The sequence below is a fragment of the Engraulis encrasicolus genome, chromosome 6, assembly GCF_034702125.1.
Source record: "Engraulis encrasicolus isolate BLACKSEA-1 chromosome 6, IST_EnEncr_1.0, whole genome shotgun sequence".
NCBI classification, from domain to species: domain Eukaryota; kingdom Metazoa; phylum Chordata; class Actinopteri; order Clupeiformes; family Engraulidae; genus Engraulis; species Engraulis encrasicolus.
In genome coordinates this window covers 22,985,597-23,013,091 of record NC_085862.1, presented here as the reverse complement: position 1 = coordinate 23,013,091, position 27,495 = coordinate 22,985,597, and the positions used below count along the sequence as shown (strand labels likewise).

The 27,495-nt window shown below is 39.9% G+C and overlaps 2 protein-coding genes across 2 annotated transcripts in view; one reads left to right on the top strand and one right to left on the bottom strand.

Moving 5' to 3' along the window:
* The first annotated feature begins 1,236 nt into the window (after positions 1–1,236).
* Positions 1,237–4,298, top strand: pdzk1ip1 (PDZK1 interacting protein 1). Its single transcript, XM_063200121.1, has 4 exons — positions 1,237–1,445; positions 2,053–2,167; positions 2,323–2,406; positions 3,748–4,298. Exons 1-4 carry the CDS (start codon positions 1,379–1,381, stop codon positions 3,815–3,817), a joined length of 336 nt encoding a protein of 111 aa, XP_063056191.1. The 5' UTR covers positions 1,237–1,378; the 3' UTR covers positions 3,818–4,298.
* A 713-nt stretch (positions 4,299–5,011) lies between these two features.
* The window catches only part of patj (PATJ crumbs cell polarity complex component), a 65,446-nt gene continuing 42,962 nt past the window's right edge, over positions 5,012–27,495 (bottom strand). Inside the window, exons 30-47 of the mRNA XM_063200967.1 lie at positions 25,653–25,744; positions 25,176–25,248; positions 24,725–24,799; positions 24,217–24,279; positions 20,208–20,276; positions 19,830–19,962; positions 19,110–19,216; positions 17,950–18,033; positions 16,441–16,634; positions 15,239–15,386; positions 14,734–14,820; positions 13,757–13,862; positions 9,277–9,314; positions 8,996–9,118; positions 8,581–8,685; positions 7,068–7,171; positions 6,577–6,700; positions 5,012–6,091 (exon numbers count right to left, since the gene is read on the bottom strand). Of these exons, the coding sequence (XP_063057037.1) occupies positions 5,945–6,091; positions 6,577–6,700; positions 7,068–7,171; positions 8,581–8,685; positions 8,996–9,118; positions 9,277–9,314; positions 13,757–13,862; positions 14,734–14,820; positions 15,239–15,386; positions 16,441–16,634; positions 17,950–18,033; positions 19,110–19,216; positions 19,830–19,962; positions 20,208–20,276; positions 24,217–24,279; positions 24,725–24,799; positions 25,176–25,248; positions 25,653–25,744 (1,872 nt within the window). The 3' untranslated portion in view covers positions 5,012–5,944. The remainder of the gene's footprint in view (positions 6,092–6,576; positions 6,701–7,067; positions 7,172–8,580; positions 8,686–8,995; positions 9,119–9,276; positions 9,315–13,756; positions 13,863–14,733; positions 14,821–15,238; positions 15,387–16,440; positions 16,635–17,949; positions 18,034–19,109; positions 19,217–19,829; positions 19,963–20,207; positions 20,277–24,216; positions 24,280–24,724; positions 24,800–25,175; positions 25,249–25,652; positions 25,745–27,495) is intronic.

Genomic DNA, 27,495 nt, shown 5'->3' with positions numbered 1-27,495 from the left:
TTTAATCTGTAAAGCTAGACTTGATGACCATGTCAATTTGTTTCTCCATTTGAAAATTGCAATCTTGTACACATTTTTTTGTCATAAAAGCTTACTTTTCCAGTTCTCTCTGACTGGTCCAAAACTGGAGTTTAAAGTAACATCAAGGATGTTTTGCTGTCTTTCGCATAATGGTTGAATAGTTCCCATGGTTTAACAGTGATGTTAAAGGAACACTCCTGGCAATTTCAATATGCTGTTGTATGGCTCACGCTACCCTTGACTTGTCAGTATCCGGTGACGCCGCATTTTTTGGCCCAGCCCTTTCCGAGATATGAGCTATTCTAATGGGGGCAACTTTTGTTTACATTTCAAAAAAACATTTTCATTTATTCCCAAAAACATCCAAAAGGTTATGCAACATCAGCAGACAGCTAGCAAACAGCGATGCCTTTTGGGGAAATATTTGGAGTAGGCCCATGTTCATCTTTTAAAAAATGTAAACAAAAGTTTAGAATTAGAATAGCTCATATCTCGGAAAGGGCTGAGCCAAAAACTGCGGCGTCACCGGGTACTGACAAGTCAAGGGAAGCGTGAGCAATACAACAGCATATTGAAATTGGCAGGAGTGTTCCTTTAATGTGGTGAGGTAGTTGTAATTTAAGTGGGACAAGTTAGTGCGCACACTAGGGGAATTACTGCCAATTTCAACATGCGGTGGTATTGCTCACGCTACCGTTGACTTGACAGTACTCGATAAAGCAGATTTTTTTGTTCAGCCCTTTCAGAGGACCAAGCCATTCTGATGTGGGCAGGGCTTATTAACAAAAATCACATCTGCTCTCCTGTCTTCTGTATTTCACATTTGACATAACAAATTATATTATATATATTTTAGGCCAGGTTTACCCAAACAGTCACAAACGGAACATGTTTGTCACATATAAAATGTGTCTGTCTGATGGGCAAAGCAACATGGCTTATTTGTGATATCAATGTACATGACAGTGTTTTTAATATGGTTATCGAGGAGAAAAGCACATATAGCCTGGGTAGCACTTTTATAACAGTGATGTGCAAGGTTACACATCAACAGGAAGGATAGTCCTCAGCCAAGACCTATTAAGTACAGCAAAGCACGTCAGTCACCCATTACCCCTGCAAAGGGTGTTTTTCATGCACTTCATACAGTTTTTTTCCTCTTTAGTAAATCATTTACAGGCAAGAATCTGCTGCTGCTCTTTGTGGACAAGACGCTCCACATGACTCACAGGACCAGACAAAAGGGAGAGCTGATAGTCTGTCAAGTATTACAAAAGAAACTAGTACACATTCTTAAAACAAAAGAATTGCAAAAGATTTACAAATAATTATTTCCATAAACAAGCTCAACTAAAAAATGGGGAAAATAATTCCTGCGTTTTCATTGCTGCTTGTCATGCTGGGTGTGGTTTCAGCTCAAACAGGTATTTCCTTTTATTATATTCAATGTGTTTACTTAGCTGTAGTTGTCAGCCTGAATATAGGCTATAATATGACAATATATACACTTTGTTGATGCATTCCTATGAGATACAGTAGTATGTATCTCATCAAGTTGTGGATGCATTTTTTGTAGATGGAGTGTTTCACTAAACCAATATTGCATTCTAGATTTCACAGTTTGGCCATGTGCGTGCTTTTATGCGGTTGGAAATACCACCTCTTTCTGGTTTCTTCAATTATGTATTTAATGTAAAATGACACTAATTGGCCTACAATAATATTGCCCCTTCAATGTTTTACAACTCACTGCCCATTCAATGTATTCAATGTTGGTCGTGTGATCAGATGTGTTTGGGTCATACACATGACATGCCAGAAGGATACTGTACTGATTCTGGTGGCTATTATATGGAACTCATGACATGTTACAAATGAACAAGGAAATGCTATCGTTTTTCTACACTCATGTTAAATCAGATGAATCAGTATTGTTTCAGTAAGATCAGATGTATTTCTGTCACTTAGTTGTGTGTTTTAGTGTACAAACATTACATACAGTAATATTTTACTATTTTATGTTATTTTCAGATGGTGTACAGAGAGGGATCCCAAACTGGCTTACTGGAATACTGGCAGTGGCTGTTTTCCTGTTCCTGGTCTTTGTTGCTTTTATTGTAAACAAAGCCTGGTGCACCGAGCGCAGGTAGGTTGGGCAAGCCATTCCCATTTATATTGGCCCTACAGTACTCAGTATACTAATTACATTTCCCCACTAGTCTGGAGTGGTGCAATACGATTATCAATATCAGACAGAGTCAATATCCTAATAAAGACTTTATTACATGCATCATTTTCTAGACCAGACAATGAGATGGCTGAGACATCAACTGACTATGGGATGACTAATGGGTGTACATACGACACCGTCATTAATGTGGCCCGGTAAGAACCTACACAATCTACATTTCAACCGTCTACAATTGAATGATGATATTCTTGTTTGAAAAACAACAAATTTGTGACATGGATAAATGTAATAAACGCCTAATCAGACCACATTAATGATCCATATACGAAAGAAAATAATCGGAATGTGATTAAATCCAACTCTATTAAAAAATGGGAATAGCAGGCAAAGAAAAAGCAACAACCTACAAACCATATTCTACTCGACGGCCACTTTATCAGCCACGCCTGTCTAACTGCTCAGTGACACACATTTCTAATCAGCTAATCATGACGGGAACTCAGTGCATTCAGGAATGGAGACATGGTCAAGACAATCTGCTGCAGCAATGGTGATTTAAGTAACTTTGAACAAGGCATGGTTATTGGTGCCAGAAGAGCAGGTCTGAGTTTGTCTGAAACCGCTGATCATATTCATGCTCATCCATATCAAGGGTTTTACATAGAGGAAGAGAAAATATTCAGTGAGCGGCAGTTCTGTGTGCAAAAATGCTCAAAGGAGAATGGCCAGACTGGTTCCAACTGATAGATAACTCAAATACTCATCCGTTACCAACCAAGGTATGCAGAAGAGCATCTCTGAATGCATATTATAGTATGTCAAACCTTGAGGGAGATGGATTACAGCAGTAGAAGGCCACACTAGGTGCCACTCGTGTCAGCCAAGAACAGGAAACTGAGCCTACAATTCACACAGGCTCACCAAAATTGGACGATTGAATATTGGTAAAACGTTGCCTGGTGTAATGAGTCTTAATTTCTGTTGCAATTGTGCATTGCTGCAATGTCACAGCCTACCTGAGAATTATTGCAAGTAAAAGGGGTAATTCCTCGCGCTTCTGCTTTATCATCTGGTGCATCGACGGCAGAGAGGCAGGAAATCTTCACTTGAGAGACAATACCTGTGCAGCACAGATGTAATTCTTTTTGTTTTTTTATTCAAGTGCACAACATGACTAACGTTTCGATGGTTAGACCATCTTCATCAGAGTCAGAGGTATTGTCTCTCAAGTGAATTATTGCAAGTAGTTAAGGCAGTTCTGAAGGTGAAAGGGGCTCCAACGTAATAGTAGTAAAGTGAACCTAATAAAATGGCCGGTGAGAGTATGACATTAGGATTAAAAATGAAACACCTCGCTGTACAAATATACACACATTTGTAAGTGAAACTATTTAGATTCAAAACCCTAAGCACAGTCTACTGGTGAAAAATAGTATTGCACAAACTCTGAAGAAGTCAACCCTCTGCTCTGAAGAACTGAGACCACCAGTCTTCATCTGTATAATGTTGTTAAATGCCTGTACTGCTTTTTACAGGACTGACGAAGATGAGAATGTCTACATGAACACAACTGAAGGCGCTGAGGAGAAAGTTACAGCCATGTGATGGTCTTTAAAATACTTCAAATTAGCATTTAATTAAATCCCCCTGTAATTAACTTTTGTGTGTGTGTGTGTGTGTGTGTGTGTGTGTGTGTGTGTGTGTGTGTGTGTGTGTGTGTGTGTGTGTGTGTGTGTGTGTGCGCGCGTGTGCGCGCATGAGTGATTGAGAGAGAGTATGACTATTTGACTATGGATGATATCTTTTAATGCAAGCGTAACCCTTGCCTTTTGACTCTTCATACATCATGAATGGATCGGCAACTTTTAATGTGAGTCAATAAAACTAACTTCATGACAATGTTATGTGTACATAGACATCACATGTATTGTTTATATGACATTTTTAGATAAATTAAAACATATTTGTCATCCAAGATCTGAATCTTTGTATAGACCCTGACTCTCAGTGATCCATTTTTCTTGGGATACATTGTGTTTAGGTAAAGATTTTCCCAGTTTATGGCTTCTTCAGCTGGTCTGAATGTAATGTGGGCAACTCACCCAGTTCAGTTCTGATAGGGCATGAAAGTGTGGCCTCCTGATTAAAGACTGAAAACAAAGAACAAGACAGTTAAGACTAAGAAAATGTTTCAGTAGTTGTGTGCTATTTAAAATGGCCTCATTGATAGTTGGGTTTCACATTTTAAATGTATTAGCAGGTCTGTGGTGTGTGGTCAAACACAGCAGCAACAACAGAAACAACATGAATACTGTAGGTGCGTTTTCCAGGCCAGATGTTTTATCCCATCTGGTGGTGATGTTGTGTATTGCAATGAAACACCAAGTTATCTATAATGGGTACAAAAAACACTTTGACAACCAGACTGGACATTCCGCAATATGAAATTCTATTAGTAACACACACACTCATGCACGATGCATTCCATTATTCTAACTACCGTCCTTGACCTGTGCTTGTGGCGTCTCGCTTCGCTGAATCCCCTCCTCTGTAGAGAAAACAATAAAACTTCCCCGCCGTCAGCCTAGCCACAATAACTTTTGGGGGACTTTTCCCTATTCAGTATCCTGATTGCAATGACTTTGAAAATGACTTTGGAATTGTGTTTTTGCGAGATATTAAATTAAACTTCTGTCGTCAATGACGTCTCACACTCACACTCACACTCACACACACATGCAATTACGTTGAGGTAGCACTCCTTATGTTCAAAAGTCAGTTATTCGCTAAAAAAATATAGAAGGTGGCAGCACTTGATTTATTGTTTTTGCTTTGTATGGTGAGGTGAATTGTACAGGCTTTTCTGAAGACAAGACATTTGCTTCGTATTGTTATTCATCAGCACTCACTTAATAAAAACAAGTGATGACTACAGTAGCAGTAACAATTATTACAAACTCTAAGTACTGCATGTCGTTAATTAAAAATGGAATGTCTGTGTGCAGTAGCCATTCTGATCATTTGTGCTCAGCTAATGCGTCATGAGAGGAAGGCAGTGGTATAGAAAACAAACAAACAAACAAACAAAACAAACAAAGAAAAACAGATAATCTAACAACAACAATTACCAGTAGGTGCCTTTACAGACATTATATTTGCTATGCTTAGTCATTCATCTCTTGCATAGATGGTGCATGTTTCTATTTATCATGATATCATCATTCAAAGGAATAGAAGGGCGAATTCTCACTGCTGTTTATCTGAATGGATTTGTGTTGCTCCCCTCTTTCCTGCAGCCAGGGCGTGACGCTGGTCTTTGCAAGATCACTCAGTAAATGTCACACATATATTAAAGGGCTTAAAGTTGGGCAAGCAATTCTAGACACATTCGATCCAAAAGTCTCCATGAGATCCATTGTGGGATGAGGATAACTGTTGTAGTCTGTGCCATATACTGTATATCTTGGTATCGCTGGATACAGGTGAATGAGGAGCGAAACGTCTTTCGAGCTCAAAGAAGACCAGCTGCTCACAGCTCAACTCCTTGGATAAAACATGACCCTGCAGGGTGTAGGAGAACCTTCACAGACACACAGGTGGAGATGCTGCTAGAAGTCAAGAAAGGACAGCTAGGGTGACCATCCCTCTCTAAAGTCAAGATAGGACAGCTAGGGTGACCGTCCCTCTCTGAAGTCAAGATAGGACAGCTAGGGTGACCGTCCCTCTCTGAAGTCAAGATAGGACAGCTAGGGTGACCGTCCCTCTCTGTTTCTTCAGGATGGCCACGGCCTGCTCGTGGGTCACCCCCTCTAGCGACTCTCCACTGACGGACAGGATCTGGTCACCGCGTTTTAGACGTCCGTCCACTGCAGCTGCTCCCTACAGGCACAGGTGGAAAAGGCACAAATTGTTAGCGCTTTTTTTGCATTCGTACTCTATCCATTCAAAGATGTCATCGATGATCATAACATTTTATTATGCAATATCTTGCAAAATCATAGTTCAAAGGTCATACTCTCATTTGTTATCGGGATGTTGAAAACACTGGTGGTTGACAGTGGTTAAACGGTATTGTTTTCTCCACAAAGGTAGGGAAACACTGAGGCCAGAGGCCAGAGGCCACAAGTAGGATGGGGGGGACAAAGATTAACTTGCAGTCCCCAACACCAGTGAGCACCCACACATACACGCAAGTCATATATATATCATGTCGGCTCTTCCTATCATTGTGAAGCTGAATTCACCAATATATATATATATATATATATATATATATATATATATTTTTTTTTTTTTTTTTTTTTTTGGGCATGCATTCTTCTTCAGGCATGAGATGAAACATGCACTCCTTCCAGTCCAGGTACCTTGCTGAAGACAGTTTTGACATAGATGGGCAGGTCCCCATGGGGACTACCAAAGCCCCCGACAATACTGAAGCCCAAGCCTTCAGCCCCCCTCTCTAGTGTAATGCTCTTCGGCTTTTGAGTCCTGAACCATAGAGATAGAGACACAGACACACATACAAAATCTTTAAAAAGACGCAATTTGAAACTGTTATTATATACATCATGTACATCTAGCAGCCGTTTTTATCCATTATAATTTTATAGAGTATATAGATTGTATACAGCAGGACAAAACGTGTTGGGGAAAAATACAAGTAACATGGGCAAACCAAGGTTAGTGCAGATGAGTTGGTTTTTTTCTAATTAAGAAAGACAATTACAGAGGAAGATATGAAGGAAGACTTGCAATACCAATGCCTAGAATAGCTACAAGTACATCAGAATAGAGTTTGACAAATAGAAATCCTCAACCTAGCATTTTTCAATATTGTAGATATGTGTAAACTCACTCAGGTTCTGCGCTTACAGCCTCCAGACTAGTCACGGTGCTGACGCTGTTGGACATGTTCTCCACCTGACTAGCAATGGCACTGATGTTGGTGTCTGCTACTACCTACAATACAAAACACGCCCACATGCAGAGAGGAAAACATACACAGAAATGGTTCCATTTTTAGGGGAAACTACAGCTACAAGCGAGGTCAAAAAAACAAATAACTTATTTTCCTGTAGTGCCTCTTGGTTATAGAGGCCGTTTTCTTTCACCTGAGTAATCAATGTCATGTTTTGAACAGAATATGTAGTATAGCCTTGAGTGATACCCGCTAGGGTGCATCGAACGCCCCTGAGAAAATAAAAACCTTTCAAAATCCCACTCTGCTCTTGCAAATTCGATTCATGTTAAAGGGTGAGACAATAGAATCACTGCAAAATTTGTTTAGAGGCTCTTTTTTATCAAAACTAGTAAGGAAAGTAATTTGGAAGAATGTTCCAGTTGACTTTCCACTTCCAAAAAACATCATGCACCCAAAAAATGGCTTAAAGGTACACTGTGTAAGATTTTTAGCTGCAAAAATGACTATACTTGGGCCATACTAGAAAGTATTAGTTTATTACTTAGTAAACTTTCTTGAAAAGATCAAATTTAAAAATAGACAGCCCAGTTTTAATGAGCAGCATAGTTGCAGTACCTTTTTTGACCATTTCCTGCACAGTGTACCTTTAAGGTAGCCTGGGCAAATAGCCGACTGTTGACTCCGTCAATCAGTCTGGCAAAAGCCATGAGGAATCCGTCTCCGTGGACGGTGGGAGATGGTCTGATCTTACTCCATCATTTAAATTAATTGGAGTTCCCAACTCAAATTAAAACCCATATTGTGCTTTATTAGCATTATAGCGTCACAAAAGCATACAAATAACAAAACGAAAGTGTGAATATAGTTACCTTAACCAATCAGTAACGGAGCTCGCGGGTGAGTTCTACGTCATCACTCTCAACTGTTTGCTGATTGGCTAAACACTGAGAGAACCGAGCTCGAGGCTTTTGCCAGACAATGTGCGGAGCCAAAATCTTTGGGTGGAGTATATGGATGGCGTCGCCAGGCTACCTTTAAGGATGGGTACATGGGTTTTCGAACATGGCCAACGGATTAGCACACAGGGGCCAAAACGTTGCTAAAAGGAAGGCTGCAGAACATGTACTAGGGATTTCATATCTGGGAAAGTGGAAGAGCAACTGGAGCATTCAGCCAAATGATTCTCCTAACTAGTATAATGTAATAATAATCTAAAAAACACACTTTTCACAGATTTTGCTAAAAACCCCAATTTACTGCCATTCAAAATGTCAAGCCTATTGTGCCACCCTTTAACATTGATTACATTTTAGAAGATTTTTTACTAGGGAGTTATGTTAGTACAGAGGAAAAATACTTCCAAGGGAGAGCAGGATTTTCAAAAGTTGGGGCGTTTGACACACCCCAATACCCACTTTACTTTTAGGAATCCTGTTATGTTGCGTACCTGTAAGGTGATATCTCCATAGGCATTCTTCAGCATGTTCACCACCTCTGCATGGGAAAGGCCATCCAGAGACTGGGAGTTGATGTGTACAATACGGTCACCAACCTGGAGGAGCATCACACACACGCGCACGTAAGCACGCACGCACGCACGCACGCACGCACGCACAGTCACACACTAATTAAAGGCTCACATAGTTTTAAGTGTTACTAACAGCAGGAATATCAAACGATACCAAACTGAAAAAGGTTTTACAGCACACTTACTTGTTTGACTCTTCAAGCTATATTCTTTCTTACTATTTCACTCTTTCTTACTATTCTTACTAAAAAAATATGTAATTTTAAGTCAAACAAGTGTGTGGTAAACCATTTTTCTGGTCAGTTATGATGCATGTAGTGTAGCTGTAGTGTACCTTGAGCTGGTGAGTCTTAGCTGCCACCCCGTTGGCCTGGATCATAGCTACAAAGATGGGGATGTCCCCCAGGGGGCTGCCCTTCCCTCCTGCGATGCTGATGCCCAGAGTATCATTGGGGCCCTGAGAGAGAGCAGGAGAGGGAGAAGAGCACATCACTCTTGGAGAACACAACCATTACTTTAATCCCATATCCCCATCCAAAAGATGGTGACTGGTGCTACTAACACTAGAGACTACTGTAAGTACAGTACACTTAAGAGGAGTTCTGGTTCCCTTACTCGTTTTAGCTCCACTGTACGAAGGCCTGATTCAGGTCCTGTAGGGTCACACAGGAAACGTAAAAAACAATCACATGAGTCACTCTCTTACTCTCTCTCTCACTCACAGACACAGAGACAGAGACAGCCATAGACACAGACACCAACACAACTGACAAAAACTTAAAATAATGCATATAAAAGTATAAATAATGACAGGAATGTGAAAGTAACACAGCTGTGTCATTACTAAGCTGGTACATGATGTTTGCTTTGGCCCATACATCTCTATTTGATTTCATGAATGAAAATATATACATGAACAATACAAATGACTACAAACAGCCTGCTGCATTACCTCTAGGTCCTTAGACCATCATGAGCTTCAAACCCCAATGGACTGACTTTACTTCCTTTGTATTTCATAGTACCCACATAAGTGGGATTGTAAACCTGTTTTAAAACTGAGGAGATTCATTTCCAATTAATATATGTCAACCTTTGAGCAGTTATCCATTTCCCTATCCTACCTTTCCCAAAGAATATGCACATAATATTTAGTTTTAATAAATCAGACCAAATATTAACATTAAAACTGAATGTAAACTATAGTTTAATTAAGGTGTATCCTTTTTCAAAAACAGGTACAGGTGCATATCCAAACTGCAGGTGCAGGACAAAAGAGTTAGACAGCGATGAGAATAAATTTGAATGTTCGCAGTTCGCACACTTGCTCCAAATTTGCTTTTTATTTATTTTTTTCTCAGTGAACGTTTTCAAGCTATCCCTTCTAATCCGACTTCATCAGGTAGTCTGATGAGGAGCGAGTAGCTAAAATGTTTTTTGTTTTTTTTTAAGCAAAATGGGAGCAAGTGTGCAGACATTCAATTTAATTCTCGTAGACCTTTTCAAAAAGGAAAAAAAAAGTCAATCAAGGCCTTAACAGCATCTCAACAGCACTAATTGTCTCATGATGGCCCGTTCAGGCCACTTGTCTGCCAAAAAAGAAACCTACTATTTTTACTGCTACTGTTCATTACTGTTTGGACATGGGCAAATATTTTGTCCACATACATGAATGTTCAAAAGTTTTCCAAAGCTAAACTACATGCCATGAGATTTTTAGATCTGTTGCACAATTATCAACTATCATTTCACAATGAAACTGGCAAGTATGGTTAAAATAAAGACAAAGTGAAGAAGATATTGAAATCTTTTTTTTATTTGAAAACATGGAGAAGTTGTCTGGTGTTCCATGTTGTTTTTCAATAATTGACATGCCTAATGCCTATGTCTACACACAAAGTTCATTCCACACTTTTTTTGCTCTAAATGAATAGTTTTGTTTATTGCATTGTATATATAAAACTACTACTTGTTGTTTGGACGTTCACAGACCTGCCTCAAACATACAGTATGGTATTGCATCCTGTAACCACATGCTTAAGGCCAAGCTTTGTGTAAACAGCGCATTCCAACATCAAGAGCCATGGGCATGAATATTGGCAACACAATACTTTCCTCAGATTACTTCTCTTGGAACATTGATGCAATTACAAATACTTTGTAATTCTTTGATTTTGTTGAAAATATTTCTTCATCCTGCTTTACACTGAAATCGGGATTAAATTCCACACAGAACCTTAAAAAATTAATCGACAATTTACTGTGCTTATAAGTGCCATGCACCTTCATGTCATCAATATAATGTCGACATTTCATGACCTTGGATGGAACAGGCAGCGATTAATCTATGAAAATTGCTGTAGTCCCAGTTTTCAGCGGCCATTTAATTAAAAACCAATAATCAACAAATTGAAATTTTACTCTGGTTAGATATTCAGCGCTTGAAAACCCACAGAACTAAATGAGATTTATGCAAACAGAAGGCAAGGCTACTTTATTCTTGTCATCGGAATAGCAAAAAATCGTACATGTGAACTGGACAAGCATTTCCTTCATTTGACTTTTTACACAAGCTGTTGTGTTTGAGTAGCAGGAGCCGAATGATTTACTAATTGCAGTGTTGTTTGCTTGAATTTTACACATATGCTGTTTTTGTTCAAATTTCAATTCACAGAATTATGTCTCATTAAGCAAAGTAGAACCGTCTACGTATATTGTACTATCACAACAAATAACTTATCTCTGGAAGCATGTTGAGTTTATTGATGCATTCTGCTTCGTAAATATAAAACTGTGTGATCAACAAGCTCCCTTAGACCTTTACCATAAAATATACTATGCCATCTAACACCGCATACTCCATCCAACTTCATGGTAACAGGTACATAGATAAAACGATACTACACAAGTTGAATACAAAACAGACTTTTCATGAAACATGAAATACTTGGACATTTATAAAAGTGATTTATTAAAATTATTACATTTATATTAAAAACAACTGAAGGTGGCCACAGAACAATTTGGAAAATATGAGGACATATAAATGTAATTACAGGTAGCACTTAACGACTTTCACTGTGAAGCACAAACCGAGTTGCCATAGCTTATCTCCAAACTCTACACAGCTGTGTAAATCTCAAAAACAATGTATTTTTGTAACACACAGAACTGCCACAGAACTTGCTCCCAGATGTCATAGATGTGCTACATAACAAACGTCAGTCTTACAGCTCTTGGCTCATGATTGTTAAATTGACGTTTTTGTTTTGTATCTCATTTTCAGTAACTGTTACTTAAATACAAAGACCAAGTGAATACTTTTATGCAATGGTTCCCCCACAGGCAATGTTGACTGCATATGAAACACTACAAGTCTGTCCTCATCCAAAAATGTGAGTTAAAGCTAATTGCTGTGAAATTTGGACATTTAAAAAAAAGACAAAGTCTATACTGCAGTTATGGAGACACATCATCAGTGTTCACTCCTGCTCAAACTCATAGATCATTATGTTGCTAGTTAGGCACTTCCATGTGTAAGAAAGAAAATGTATACTGTACTTATAGCTTCAAAAATATAAACTAGCGTGGAATGGCATACATGGCATTCAATACATTTTACTAAATATAAATTAGAGACTAAATATTAAGTAACACCATTGTGTTGAATTAAGTATGCCACATGATCCATTAAATTATCCATGGACAGTGGTAATGACAAATAAAATTTGCCAGTCAGTCACACAAATGGATCACAGTCATTCAAGTTCACTCCAGGCACACAACAATTCCAAGCAGCTCAACTTAAAAAACGGGCTAAGTTCCCAAATGTTCCACAAATAGAGAACGTAACAGAACCTGCATGCCTGCATACCTCCAAGATTATTTATCATCGGTCAGCTGACTATTGTGGGTATCACACAGAGAAGGTGAACAAACCACATTATAATGCAAAAGGTATAAAAAGCTTGCTGTAATAGAAAGCAGTACCACCATTTCCCATCATCTAAACACTGACAAGGCAGTGTACCGTATGCAGAATCCATTAAAATAGAAACACTATGCTCAACACGAACACCATCAAACCACCATGGGTAAATAAAATTGAGCCCGATAAGCATAGCAGAGAAATTCATCTAGACATGACCAAATAATCAAATCCATGCCACAAAAGTTTTTTTTCCCCAAAACACAAAACAATCTGGAGGTTGTGCACTGCAGGTGGATTGCTTAAAATTCATTCAACATGATATCGGAATATATGGAAGCATACACAATGTATAGCTATAATATACTTCAGAGTTTTCAGTAATTAAGGGTGGGCATGCTCCTTTTGCATGACATTACTAAATGATCATATAAGATATTGCTTTTGAGCAGATGTGTTACCACACTGATGCCAAGTATCCAAGTACTTCAACAAGTCAATACTTTGTCCTGTCCATGTCTTTACATTTCTGTGCGGAATTTCTGAGTATCAAAGACTTTGCAATTGCAAAGATATTCTGAGGGCAACTATCTAGGCAAAAGGCTAGGGGTGCAATTGTACAGCCAAGCCCATTATGTACGTAGGGTGTGCAATGCATTTTACTGTAGTACCAACTGCAAATACAGTGCTATCCCTTTACACATTTAAATGTATGTAGTGTCTTTCCTACTGAGGCCATTGGTAAAGGGGAGCTCTCTGTTAGGGCTTTCAGGCCGACCAGAACGGAGCTGGAGCCGGTGCCCGCACCAGTTACGTTCAGCACTAAAGTGCTTATCTGCGAACCGCCCGTGTTCATACCGGGCTCTGAACTTTTCCTGCACGTGACTGCGTTACCCGGATGAACCTGCTGACGGGCACGCTGTCGTCACGGTTCGCGGAGAAAAACCTAGTATTTTGCGGTTCGCATTGCGAACCAACTTTCCGGTTCGCGAACGCAAATATCTGTGGCATGAACACGACGGCCGGTTTGCGATTAGGTGCGGGAACGGGCTCCAGCACGGTTCTCAGTCGGCCTGAACGCGCTATGTGAGGGCCAGGAGAAGCTGAGTAAGCGCTGTGTATTGCTGTGCTGCTGTGTGTCAGGCATTGTGTTCTACTGTGCTGCACCTGAGCTCTTGGAGGACATGTCACTGGCAGACTCGTGGGGGTTTGGGGTGGGATGTGCTGCTAGAGAGGCATAGGTGCCACTGCTGCCTGTTGTATTTGGTTTTATCTGTGTGTTGGAGAGAGAAGGAGAGAGAAGGAGAGAGCGCGAGAGAGAGAGAGAGAGCGCGAGAGAGAGAGAGAGAGAGAGAGAGAGAGAGAGAGAGAGAGAGAGAGAGAGAGAGAGAGAGAGAGAGAGAGAGAGAGAGAGAGAGAGAGAAAATATAAGACCTGGCAGCCATAGAAAATAACAATTCACACACAGTTCACACCAACATGGTAAACACTGCCCTGACTAGTTCACATCATTATCGACCATGATGTTGTCATGATGACACTCTTTCATGAACTCACAATTTTCTGGCATTTGAGACACCTTGTTACTGAACAACTAGGTCACCTTCATCCTTCACTGGCTTCTACTATTAAGTAGGTCAACTTGCACACTACGCACTACTATTAAACAATTTCTGGTTCATAGTGAAATAACTCAAATCAAGTAGGTCTTCCTGAAGTTGCATACTGTAATCATTTCTCATATTTTTGCTATGTTTTTGCAAGTTGACTTTGGCCGATCACCAACAAGGGGACAGTTCGAAAGGTTGTGTCACTTCACTGCTTGGGTGAAAAACTTGAAAAAGTCCTAAGGCTGAAACTTCTTTTGAACAAGAAGTGCACCATGCCATCATGACTGGCACGCTTGGGCTGGATCGCAAACTGGTGATTGGTCGAGTATAGAGGCGGGAGTGGCTGCAATATGGGCCTTGAGCAACTTTTAAAGCAATTCACCGTGATGGTGTGTGTGCCTTAATTTGGTAGTTCTTAGGTTTCAAGGCTGGGTATTTCTTTGGTAGTGGTACGAGAGGGAATAAACAAAGAATCTGAGGTTGTGTTTGTCGACAGTCACTGAGACTGAGGAAAGTGATGTTGCCAATTCCCACCTGGCTTCCTTTAGTGCTCTGCCGGTAGGACACCATAGAAGCTGCTTTCAGTCGGCCAAGCTCCAACACCACCCTTCCCCTGGCACACTACAAGACATACAACAGCCATATTGTTAGCACACTACAAGACATGCAGCAACAACATTGTTAGCACACTACAAGACATACAGAAACCACATTGCTAGCACATACTCTTTGCCTTCTGAGTCTCTATAGAACACATAGAATCCAGATTACCAATTCTAAACTTCCAAACATTGCTAGTACTACATATCGTTTTCCACTTTCACCCTTAATTTCTTATACAGGGTGTGACTCAAGTATGGAATATTATGAGTGAATATTATGTCCCATGTGGACACCTGCGGCTTGTACAGAAAAGCGGCTATATGTACAATATATTTTATATATATTTCTTCAAAATTTGAGTGGGTGTGTCTTATATTTGTGTTTGGATTATAACCCAGACATTACAGTAGTTTCAAAAGTTATTTAGGAAATGTACTTTGAGGGTAGCCGCAACAGTCTCTTGGGACGCCTGTTTCATGTCTTCTCCATCCACAGCCAGGATCTGATCCCCTTGCATCAAACGGCCGTCGACGTCAGCAGCTCCTCCCCGAACTATGTCTGAGATGAACACACCAGTGCCGTTTCTGGAAGTACATTGGGAGAGACAAAAAATAAGGCACAAAAGTAAGGGTGGGACGTATCGACAGGGTAGATGGGGATTTCTGACAGGGCTCAAAGATCATAGCAATTAATTCCAGGACAAAGGATGTAGATTGATTAATAACATGTTGATTCTTGTCATGTTGAATCATGTTTTTCTCCCTACTTTGACACCAATTCCAAGGACACTAATAAAGTTTGTGTATGGTATGATGCTGCAGAGGCTTTCAGTCCTCATGGTGAGATAAACGATGCACATAAACTTTAGTGGCCATTCATACTGACCGCACCACTAGGCCATTGTAGTTTACAAAGCTTGGATAAAAGGCACTGAAAAAAGGAAATCAAGCATATACACTGTTTCCATACTACAGTACTGATCAAATATGCCACACCTTGACATTGTGTATGTTCTTGGTTTTTCTGTTACCTGCAGAGAACCACATGGTCTAATCTATTTTTAATGTTGACGACTGATCACAGGCGGCCAAATCAAACACACCCAAACCACACCCGATTCCAATCCCCAGATTTTCCTCCTTTTTAAAAAGAGTCGAAACACTAATGAGAAAAGGTGTACAAGCTAACAAATATCCTACTACTCACACTTGGGAAAGCAGGAGTGGGAGGCTTAGTTAACCTGAAGGTAACACATTTGTCAGTGAGGCAAAATGTTAAAAACAAACAAAAGACAACATGCTAAATATAAATCAATGACCAGTTTAACTTAATTCCACATTAAACGTTGGAATTATTTCATCTTCATCTGAAGTCTTAAGGACTAGACTGAGCTAATTAGCACATTAAATAGTTAATAATAATAATAATAATAATAATAATAATAATAATAATTACCATAACAATAATAATAATAAAAAATAAACAACACATTTTATCTTCATGGCTCCTTTTATAATAACCAAGGTCACTTCACATAAAAACCAGAGCAGCAAGAGTAATCGAAACAGTAGAGAATTAGGAGAACACAAACTGTAATGTTGGGGTTGAGGACTTATGATTAATGTGTATAGAGAGTACCTCTTGCCCACAATACTGAGTCCTAGGCCGCGTCCAGCCTTCTTCAGGAGCTCTACTGTGAAGATGTCCAGGCTCTCCTTGTCCTGGTAGCGCGCCTCGTCCCGCAGCACCAGCAGCTGCACTTTGGCCGGAGTGTGACGCAGGGCCGTGATGGCCTCCTCATGGGTCACCCCCCGCAAATCCAGCCCATTCACCTGGGGAACCATGTGACAGAGCCAAGTGACAACAAAAAAGGATGGAATGCAAATTAACAAGAGAGATTGAGAGATTTTATTTAGTCGTGTTGAGAACTAAATGTGTCAACATTTAGTGAATCACAATGTTGTGTACCTGTAACATACACAAAATGCGGTGACTAGAAAAGTATGTGAACTTTGGCCACTTTGTGGATGCACTTGAGAACTTTGTTATTTATGTATTTGTCTGGGGGATTTTCCTCCACCGTGTGCACTTGGAGGAGAGTCAGTTTGGAGAGGGCTCAGGGCTGTGCAAGCCCATCAAAGGACGACGGCCGCTTGCGGTCACCCAAAGGCCGGGAAGGTACCGCATGTGGGTTTGCCTTCGTACACCTGCATCCGCCATTTGTGTCTTACATGTCTACTGTAGGAAGAAGAAATCCGCACTCACAAACTGCGTCTCATTATTTATTTATATTACCACCATGTCCAAAAAGCAAACGCGTTTCGGCTAACAAGCCTTCATCAGTGCGTGGTACCACGCACTGATGAAGGCTTGTTAGCCGAAACGCGTTTGCTTTTTGGACATGGTGGTAATATAAATAAATAATGAGACGCAGTTTGTGAGTGCGGATTTCTTCTTCCTTAAGTTGACGCTTTTTATCTCGCACCCAAAAGCTTTTCAGTTTTCCAAGAAGTTGAGCGCGTCCTCTGCCATTACATGTCTACTGTCACATTCATATATACATTTAGTGTAAGGGGTGTCAGTGTGGGATCTAGCATTGTTACCTAACAACATTTTATGGCCAATTCATGCAAATATCCAAGTAATCACAAAGGATTCACGTTTTCTAGCCAATGTATGTCCATGACGTGATTTCATGCACCTTTTGTAACATGCGCAGACAGTTCACTTACATTTCAAAAGCTTGAGTTAAACTATGCTTTAGCATGTATGGTTACATGATAATAGCCATAAATGTATACGGGATGTAAGATGCAAAATGCAAGATGCAAAATCTGAAAAATGCTGCCTTGGATCAGGCTTGTACGAAATTCTGAATGGAAAGAATTTCCATTCAAAGTAATGCCATACTACGAACACTAGGTGGTGGTGTTCTATGTACTTTCAATGGGTGGTGTATCTTAAATTCAAAGAAATTCAAGGTAATGGCACCACCTAGTGTTCGTATTATGGCATTATTTTGAATGGAAATTCTTTCCATTCGGCATTTCGTACAAGCCTGCCTTGGATTGGACTTGTTTGATGTGAAATGAATATCCCTATAGGCAAATAAGAAAGGAACCAGAGGTATGATGCGAGTTCTTGTACCTGTAATATTTGGTCCCCAGCCCATAGACGGCCATCCCTTCCTGCTGCTCCCTCCTCATACACTTCATGGATTATGATCGCGTCCTGGAGGTGATGATCAATCAATTCATTCATTAATCAATCAATCTATCTGTCTATAAAAATGCATTTATATAGCACAATATCATAACTATAAAGTTTACTCAGAGTGCACACACACACATTTATACACCGCCTCTAAAGCCTGACTTTATGAAAATCGGGACAGAGGGGAGAGACTGTAGTCAGGCACAGAATAAAGAATGCAGTGCCCCCGAAGTGTCAAGAATAGTTTGGTCCCATTCATGACCCACTCCTGGAGAGCACTAGTCATTCTGTCATACTGTAAGAAAGGAAGCAGTGAGCTCACGATGCAAACTTTGCATTGCAACTTTTGGATACGTCACGCTACCTCGGACAAGCTGCAAGGGCCGATTGAGTCACTCATATCACATACACGCAATATTTTACGGTAGTGAAATCCCTTCTCATTGAAAATATATAGGGCAATGCGATGCGAAGAATGCATAAGAATGAAGAATCTGGACATGGCAGCCGAAATAGATTTTTTTTAAATCCTAAAGGGTTAAACAGCCACAGCTACTGAGGGCCACAGACATGCAAGATAAGGGTTGATTAAAAAATAAAAAAATAAAAAATAAATCAAGAAATCAGTGGACTTCTTCAGCCATCCCCTTGTACATGACATACAAGGTACAACTACAATATGAAAAGGACAGCAAAATCCCCATAAGCATTGGCTAGGGTTGGCTTTCACATGGGCAACCTAGATTCATAAGCTTCAATAAAATGTCACATATTCCAAATGACCTGGCGTCACCTGTCCAAATGCCCTAATTTAGTGTTTCTCAACGGGGGTTCTACAACCCCGCAGGATACAGTTGAGAGGGGCAGTGCTTAGTTGTCATTGGGGGCATTAGTCCATTTAAATGTTTTTAAATGTTGTCAGGCTCATGATAAGGTCAAGGGGGCGTTGGGAGGCGTAGGATGAGGTTCAGGGGGCGTTTGTGCGGAAAAAGGTTGAGAACCACTGCCCTAATTGAACAGGTCCACATTGCCCATCACTGAAATTTATTTACGCAAAACATTTCACAACAAAGTATTTACTGAGATGACTGTACCAGCTGTGTATCTTTGCCGCCAACGATACTGAGGCCGAGTCCAGAGCGCCCCTTAGAGATCTCAATGACAGTGTCCTGTCCTGGTAGGATGGGGCATGTAGCAGGGTCTATGAGAAAAGGAAACCATGATCAACAGACTTATACCAGAGAGAGTAGAGAGAGAGAGAGAGAGAGAGATTCCATTGGCCCATTGTTTCCGGGTTCTACAGTTGCAAGGGAGATGGGGGGTAAATCCCCCTTTAGAAAGACCTAGGGACTGTTCTATTCAATGCTAGGAGTATTATGACACGCCCCTTTAGGCAGACCGTAACCTGGTCACCTTAGGTGTCCATAGCAACCTATCACATTGGTATATCACTATATACTTAAAGAATCTCTGGTTATACGAATGGCTGCTCTAATTGTGTTCAGATAAAGTCAAAAGTAGCCTCATGAGGACCGACACCGTTCTCTCCCAATAAAAACTTAAAAAGCAGATTTCAAGCCTTTCTCTTGGATGTATAAGGAACACCCAGTCATTTTTTCAGAATGTTTTGAGATGTAAGGGCGTGGAGATTTGTTCAATTGGCGTGGAATAATAATAATTACTAATTAATGACCGAAAAAAAGTAAGCTGCCAGTGTTTTAACACATAAACTCAATAATTTTTTAAAAAAAATACACCTGACTACATGAACAGACAGTAACTTTGTGAAATATACACAGGATGACTCAAGTCACCTTTGTCATTGTGATGGATGTCTGGAGTGGTGCATGCAGGGGAGGCTGCTGATACTAGAGTGGGTGGCTCCTCCTCCTCACTCTCCACAGGCAGCTCAGCAGTGGGCGCAGGGCTACTGGGCAGACGCTCAGTCTACAGTACAAACAGCACATAAACATGCAATTACTGATGTGATGCGCATTCATACTGGAAATGTGTGTTGTCGTGTGTGAATTAATTCACCATATTAAAATACATTTGTTTTGCCTTGCCTTGCGTGTGTGTGTGTGTGTGTGTGTGTGTGTGTGTGTGTGTGTGTGTGTGTGTGTGTGTGTGTGTGTGTGTGTGTGTGTGTGTGTGTGTGTGTGTGTGTGTGTGTGTGTTTCATGTCCACCCACCTGTTTCAATGAAGTCTTGGTGGGCACCTCATCAGGGACCTCTTTAGCCTTCTCTTTAAGTGTGAGGTTCTTGAAAGCAACACATTCATTAAAACAATGAAGCATTGCCTGGGTCCTCCATAAAAGGACACATCTCAAACACCACAAACGTTTTAAAAACTGATGATCCAAAAATCCCAAAATGAAGAGAACATCAAAGCATCGCAATACGTACATATTTCTGTGATATCAGTGTGTCCGGTTAGTAAGCCAAACTCATTCTGAGTCCATGTTGCCTACTATTGTGTAAATGTAACAAGCAATGGGTAGAAATAAGAGATAATAACCACAATCTCTTCCTACGGTGTCACTCTGGAAGCAAACATGCACATCAGTGGTTGTTTGTTTGTTTGTTTACTTTATGGGCAATTAAGCAGCTGTGGCTATTTCATGGCCAGTACAGGTTAAGACTAGAATGGGCACTCGGTAGAGCGCAAACCTTCGCCTACGCGACTTGTTTTTTTCTGGCCATCTTCAGAGTGTGGGGCATACCATTCTCCAAATGTTGGTGTTAGTTTCATTTCAATCGGACCGGAATATCGTAATATTACATTTTTGGCCCAGTCTTGACCTCTTATTCAATTCAGCATGCACACGTTGTGCTGGCATATAGTTCTTGGCAAAGAAAAACGTTTTTGACCTTTTCGTGACCTTGACCTTGACCTTTGACCCAATCACTCCCAAAAAGTAATCGATTGTTCCTTGGGTCATGACCAATCATCCCAGTAAATTTCATATAAATCGGCTCAATTTACGTGTTTGACCTTTTCGTGACCTTGACCTTGACCTTTGACCCAATCACTCCCAAAAAGTAATCGATTGTTCCTTGGGTCATGACCAATCATCCCACTAAATTTCCTAAAAATCGGCTCAATTTCCGTTTTTGACCTTTTTGTGACCTTGACCTTTGACCCAATCACTCCCAAAAAGTAATCGATTGTTCCTTGGGTCATGACCAATCATCCCACTAAATGTCATAAAATCGGCTCAATTTACATTTTTGATCTTTTCGTGACCTTGACCTTTGACCCAATCACTCCCAAAAAGTAATCGATTGTTCCTTGGGTCATGACCAATCATCCCACCAAATGTCATAAAAATCGGCTCAATTTCCGTTTTTGACCTTTTCGTGACCTTGACCTTTGACCCAATCACTCCCAAAAACGAATCGATTGTTCCTTGGGTCATGACCAATCATCCCACTAAATTTCATAAAAATCGTCTCAGTTCTGTCTGAGTTATACGAAGTACAAACAAACATTTTGACCTTGACCTTTGACCTTATCACTCCAAAAACTAATCGATTGTTCCTTGGGTCATGACCAATCATCCCACTAAATTTCATAAAAATCGGCTCAGTTCTGACTGAGTTATACGAAGTACAAACAAACATACCGGTATTCACAAATAAATACACGGCCGTCAAAATATAACCTTCTGGCGAAGGTAAAAATGCACTGCCCATCAGTGGCCTGCATTGCTCATTTTGCAGGGCTCCGCCACCTACAATGAAGGAGATAGGATAGCTATCTGCCATTCCACTGCTGGGTTGTAAACTATCCAGGGCCGTCGTTAGGCCTATTTAAGGGGGGTTTTGGTTTTTCCAAAAACAAATGCTGTGAAGCACTGAATACGAACCACCAAGAAGGCAAGTTAATCTGAATACAAGTTCATGGTTGCTTATTTATTGTTTAATGCTTATATCCTTAATGCCACTTATTATACTGCACAGCAATAAAAGCAGGGTGCGCAGCAATGTTATGCGGGGGGAAACAGGTAGAGGATTGTGCTTTGTGACTAACAACACCTCGAGAAAAGTGTAATTACTTACACAGATGAAATCTTCGGACCCAAAGTACCAATTTTCACTCACAATACCCGTGTAATAAATCAATTTGACATTGTCTTGAAATTATAGTTGAGTTTTTAATATTTGTCTTAACAGTTTGAAAACACACATGAACTGATTAAAATAGCTACTAATGGAGTAAAAATTACCAAATATCTACCGGGGATGCATAGTTTTCCAAGTAAGGAACCTGTTTGAATGAATCGCTTCCTGACCACTGCTTCTCCTGGAGTAACTCCTTAAAGTTCCTAGTCCTTGTGTAAATTATGCTCTCGGCATTTTTATCTAATCATATTAACTTCCGTACATAATATTCATCAGTTGAAACATTTTGAAATGTTTTGTTTAGCCTACATATAAGGAATGTTCATTAAAATGTGACATAAAAAATAAAAAAATCACTGTAACTAGTGTTTAAAAATCGGTATGGTGCTCTTAAAATAATTGTTCCAGAAGACGCTTTTGCACACCTTTGTAGGTGCAGATATTATCCCAGTGGGGTTGTCATTCAAGTGTAAAGAAATCCTGCATACTGTCCATTCCACCAACAAACTTTAATACAACATGAAGAAGGTCGGATGACCGAAACAATGTATTAAAGTTTGTTGGTGGAATGGACAGTGTGCGGGATTTCTTAAAATAATGAATTCATAGACAAAACCTTAGCAGGTGAGCTGAAAAAAATTCGGCGCGCACTGCGCGCGCGCATTTTCTTCCTCTGGGGCTAAGCCCCCCCTGTCTCTCAAACCTAGTGACGGGCCTGAAACTATCCTACTGTAGGGCCTCCTCCACACCCCCTGTGGATTAATAAAAGTACTCTACTCTACTCTACTCTCCAGGACTAGAGACCCGCCCCATGCTACTTCTGATTGGCTAAAATGCTACTGTCAGTGTTCACCTTTCACTTGACATTGGCAGACAAACGCACATAACCGAAAGCGAACGTCTTTATTGATTTTTTTTTGTAGGCACTTTGCCTCGCAATATTTAAAATTCTGCGGAAATGAACGGCGGTAAACATTTTTAGACCTGGATAACATTAATTTTAGACCTAGGATGAAAATCTGGCTGTTCTTGAGACTTTTTTATGCCTAAAAAAAGTTTCTGAATTTGAGACTTTTTTAGACCCTGCGGGAACCCTCTACTGGCATGTCTCCTGGCATCTGCTCCACGCTCTGAACACTGTGCTGAGGGACATAGCAAACCTTCTTGACACAGTACATATTGATCTGCCATCTTGGATGAGTGGCACAAGCTGAGCAAATTCAGCGGCTGATAGACACCACGTCATGGTACCTCCAGTGATGGGACACTGATAACAAAAACAGCCAGAAAGGATGAAAAAAGAGAAAAGGTCTGTGACACCACCTGACAAATACAGTATCCGTATTTTTGGGTGTATTTTGATTATTAATTCGTATCAACCCATTGGTGTATACAACAATGGGCAAAATGGGTTCACAGTGAGTGTTGCTTCTTAACGGGACAAGCTGGTATCACAGAAGTATGACTTTGAATTGGTAAGATGCATTAGGAAGGCCACAACACATGGTATGGAAACTGCACTCTTAACAAAAAAAATCTTGAACAATCCTAGCCACCCCAACCATGGACTATTTGGGCTATTACCATCCACCAGGAAAATTAGACTGTTGAACACATGCTGAAGACAAGCCAAGGCACTTTTTTTTTTCTCTCTTCTCGCTCTCTCTGTCTCTCTGTCTGTCTGTCTGTCTGTCTGTCTGTCTGTCTGTCTGTCTGTCTGTCTGTCTGTCTGTCTGTCTGTCTGTCTGTCTGTCTGTCTGTCTGTCTGTCTGTCTGTCTGTGTCTCTCTCTCTCTCTCTCTCTCTCTCTCTCTCTCTCTCTCTCTCTCTCTCTCTCTCTCTCTCTCTCTCTCTCTCTCTCTCTCTCTCTCTCTCTCTCTCTCTCTCTCTCACATGACATACACACAAAGACTTTTATACATCATAATGAGATGTAATAAATTAAATCTTGGATCTTGAATGTTGCACTGGAATTGCATTGTGTTGTTTTGGTGTTCCCTTTATTTTTGGAGCAGTGTATACAGCAGATAATGGTAGATATTCAAAGTAGTACTAACAAGCCATTGTCAACACTCACCAACTTTGTTTTTGTGGGCACATCCTCAGAAATGTCTTTCCCTGTATCTGATGATATGAGATTCTAGAAAAAAATGGGAATTTGACAATCTTGAGATTTCACAACTCTCAAGTTAACAGAACCTATCACTAATTCTGAGCCTTGATACTTTTGCACAATTCTCTGTTTATACATCCACGTTTTAATATAGAGAAATTATATTAATATTAATTAGAAATGTGTGGTGTGAGACAAACCAATGCTTTTAACAAATGTGTGCTTTTGAAAAGTGTTACATTACACATGGTGGTGTGAGAAGCTGAGTTGCATTTTGTGTGAACAGTAGCTGAATTTGTGTGCAGGGTTTTGGGGAAAACAGTTGTGAAAATTGTGTGTAAGCGATTGGAAAAAAAGCTCCTTTAATCAAATTTAAATCTGTTGTCAATATCTGTGCTAGTGGTACCACTTTGCTTTAAGAGAAATATTTCAAAACATAGCTGAAACAATGCCAAAATGCTTCGGTGCTTACTGACGACTCCTTCTCCAAGTTCTTCCCAACCCCCTCCTGAGGTCCAGGTTGGCTATTAACGGTAGACACCAGTTCCTACAAGGACAGGGCACAGTGGAGACCCAGCGGAAGTCTACATATACTTGTAGCACATCATTTCAAGTATTTGTCTTCATTTTTTGTCTTTTACAGTAGAAGAATGCCAGATTTAGTTCAAGCAACTCATCAACTGATATGGAATCTGTATTAAAGTGTGTTCCAAATCGTAACAAGGAAATGCAATTGGAAAGTATGTGTGATGGCCTCTGTAGACAAACGAATTACTAACAAATTACATTTATCTGAAATTTGTGTACAGCATCTATGGTGGAAAATGTCAAATAAATGTTAAATGTAACATAAATGTGAAATAAATGTCATTTAAGAGATATAGGTTTAATTTGTCTTTGTAATATGCTTTATCTGGCTTTACCTCATTGCTGAAAATCAGGGGAGGTGCAGTGGCAAATGCGGGGACGGCCATATGACTAATGGCATCTTTATTCCTGCAGGGGACACAAGGGGGGAGATGCTACTGTAAGTTCAGACCACACGCCCTGTCTGGCTTCCTTTGTGAATTTACTGAAAGTCGTTTTATTATTTACTGGCATACACTTTGATTGATTTTATCAAATAACTTTTACTTTCTTTCACCACGCAAATTAAAATGCTTTGATGTGAGAAATACGTTATATGATACTGCTTTGCCTGCCATGAACAACAATATGCTATGATGAGTGTATGCTTTTGCTATGCTTACAAACTCAATAATTGTTTGAATGAAAGAGCATCAACATTTCTTTTCCCATAATGGATGTTCTCCATGCATTTAAAATGGATTTCCTTTTGGCAGGCCACAAAACAACAGGTTAAAAGCTAAAAAAGTTATGAGATTCAAAAGGTTACTGACCTGATGAGGAGAATGTTGACCTTCAGTGATGCGGTTTTTATAATGGCTGAAGCATTCTGGTGACTTCTACCATATAAAACCTGGCTGTTGATCTAAGGGGTAAAAGGAGGGAATTAGCTCTAAAGATAATTGGGCTTTATAGAAATTATGCCAAAAAGAAATCAGTTTCAGTATGTGGTGCAGTTACTTGAAACTAAATCATGTTCGGTGTTATTCTACTTTTTAATAGGTATAGGTTTTTGAATTGGTATTGGTTTTCCTTTGTCCCTGTTTCTGTTAAACTACTGAATGCAGGTCGTTAACAACTACCATCTTGTAATGCCATGTATATGTGTAGGCTGTAGTAGATATGCACTTGAGTATCTCTATGAGGGCACTTTATGTATGTATGTATGTATGTATGTATGTATGTATGTATGTATGTATGTATGTATGTATGTATGTATGTATGTATGTATGCATTTATGTATGCATGTATGCATTTACAGTATATCACGAAAGTGAATACACCCCTCACAGTTTTGCAGATTTTTGAGTATATCTTTTCATAGGAAAGCATTAAAGAAATTTCACTTTGACACAATGATTAGTGACCTTTTAACAACATATTTAACCGCTTAAATTTCTTTTTCACTCAGAAAAAAACAAAATACAGCCATTAATGTTTGAACATGTACTCACAAAAGTGAGTACACCCCAGATTAAAATCCGGTAGAGAAGGGGCTATGTTGGCTCGAATCGTCTCGAAATGAAAAGGGATGACAAGGGAGGTCATCAGTGTGCGTTTCAACCTTTCTTTGCATTGAACTTTAAAATTTTGAGTCTGCATCTGGCTTAAATAGATTGGTGTGAGATTTGAATGCAATCCTATGGAGAATATCATGATCTGCTTCAGTAGTCACAGTGCATGTTGACATGCATGTTTTTTTAGGTGTATTTCTGATTGCCAATGTTGACAGCATTCATGCATCCCCAAACCATGTCAGTCCCACTACCATGCTTGGCTTATGAGAGGATACACCTTTTTTGTAAAACTCACTTGTTTACCACCACACATGCTTGACACCATCTAAAGCAAATTTGTTTATCTTGTTCTCTTCAGATCACACGACATGGTTCCAGTGATCCATATCCTTGGTCTGTTCATCTCTCTTGAGACCAAGATAAACAAATTTGCTTTAGATGGTGTCAAGCATGTGTGGTGGTAAACAAGTGAGTTTTACAAAAAAGGTGTATCCTCTCATAAGCCAAGCATGGTAGTGGGACTGACATGGTTTGGGGATGCATGAATGCTGTCAACATTGGCAATCTGAAATACACCTAAAAGAAACATACATGTCAACATGCACTGTGACTACTGAAGCAGATCATGATATTCTCCATAGGATTGCATTCAAATCTCACACCAATCTATTTAAGCCAGATGCAGACTCAAAATGTAAAAGTTCAATGCAAAGAAAGGTTGAAACGCACACTGATGACCTCCCTTGTCATCCCTTTTCATTTCGTTTCATTTCGAGACGATTCGAGCCAACATACCCCCTTCTCTACCGGATTTTAATCTGGGGTGTACTCACTTTTGTGAGTACATGTTCAAACATTAATGGCTGTATTTTGTTTTTTTCTGAGTGAACAAGAAATTTAAGCGGTTAAATATGTTGTTAAAAGGTCACTAATCATTGTGTCAAAGTGAAATTTCTGTAATGCTTTCCTATGAAAAGATATACTCAAAAATCTGCAAAACTGTGAGGGGTGTATTCACTTTCGTGATATACTGTATGTATGTATGTATGTATGTATGCATGTATGTATGTATGCATGTATGTATGTATGTATGTTTGTT